Raw genomic sequence first — 1,236 nt, 5'->3', positions numbered from 1 at the left:
CTTGTCCATACATTTCTCAGCAAAATGGGGTAGTTGAACGAAGGCATAGCATATACTTGAGACAGCAAGAGCTATTCGATTTCAGGGGCATCTACCTGTTAGATACTGGGGCCATTGCATTAACACAACAATTTATATTATCAACATGATACCTTCTTCAATCCTTGCAGGTAAATCTCCTTATGAAATGCTGCATGGAAAACCACCTTCTATTTCTCATTTGAGGGTGGTAGGATGCCTATGCTTTGCAACAAACTTGTCATGCATGACAAGTTTGAGCCAAGGGCAGTGAGATCTATTCTGTTGAGATATGCAGCACATCAGAAGGGTTACAGGCTATTGGATTTGGAACACAGAGTGTTCTTTATTAGCAGTGATGTAGTGTTTTGTGGAGATGTGTTTCCATTCCAATCCTTAGACACTGCTTCACCAGACTTCTTTCTTGACTCGACTCCTGTTCCTAGACATGATGTTATTGCAGATTTAGCTCCCATGCATGTTCATTTGCCACACAATGAATCTTCCACACAATCACCTCCATGTTCTCCACATTTACCTGAGATTTCCCCCTCCACAGATGCAATACCTGCCTCAGCTCCTAATGATGATCTCATAGTTGCTGGTTCTACTATTGATGTTCCAGTGCCCAATTGTAATCCACCCATTGTTGGGCAGGATGTTAGAAGATCGGGGAGAGTGTCCAAACCTCCCATTTGGCTGCAAGATTATGTTCAGCCTACTAAAGGAAAGTCTACAGGATGCTGTAAATATCGACTCTCTGAGGTAATCACTTATGATCATATTACACCCAAGTATCAAAGTTACTTGTCCCAATTCTCTGTTGAAGTGGAACCAGTGACCTACCAAGAAGCGGTTAAAGATAAGAGGTGGGTAGAAGCCATGCAATCTGAAATCAAGGCTTTGGAAGATAACCACGCATGGACTCTTGTCCCATTACCTAAGGGTAAGAAGGCCATTTGGATGCAAATGGGTGTACAAGATTAAATACAAGGCTACTGGGGAAGTTGAGAGATTCAAAGACAGACTTGTGGCAAAAGGGTACAATCAAAGAGAAGGGTTAGATTACGAAGAGACTTTTTCACCAGTGGTTAAAATGGTGACTGTCAGGAGTGTGCTTTCCATAGCAACTTCCAGGCATTGGACCATCCACCAAATGGATGTGTACAATGCATTCTTGCAAGGTGATCTTTTTGAAGAGGTGTATATGACTGTCCC

General features: G+C 42.4%; 1 protein-coding gene across 1 annotated transcript; it reads left to right on the top strand.

Annotated features, from left to right (window-relative positions):
• Positions 1-234: 234 nt before the first annotated feature.
• On the top strand, positions 235-1,005 carry LOC109221701. Its single transcript, XM_019386166.1, has one exon. It carries the CDS (start codon positions 235-237, stop codon positions 1,003-1,005), a length of 771 nt encoding a protein of 256 aa, XP_019241711.1.
• Positions 1,006-1,236: the final 231 nt, after the last annotated feature.

The sequence above is a fragment of the Nicotiana attenuata genome, unplaced genomic scaffold, assembly GCF_001879085.1.
Source record: "Nicotiana attenuata strain UT unplaced genomic scaffold, NIATTr2, whole genome shotgun sequence".
Taxonomy (NCBI): Eukaryota; Viridiplantae; Streptophyta; class Magnoliopsida; order Solanales; family Solanaceae; genus Nicotiana; species Nicotiana attenuata.
Note: the sequence above shows the minus strand (reverse complement) of the source record. Positions and strands in the feature narration are given on the sequence as shown.

Coding starts and splice junctions, on each gene's coding strand:
- LOC109221701 (XM_019386166.1), top strand. CDS start 235: ATGCCTATGCTTTGCAACAAACTTGTCATGCATGACAAGTTTGAGCCA.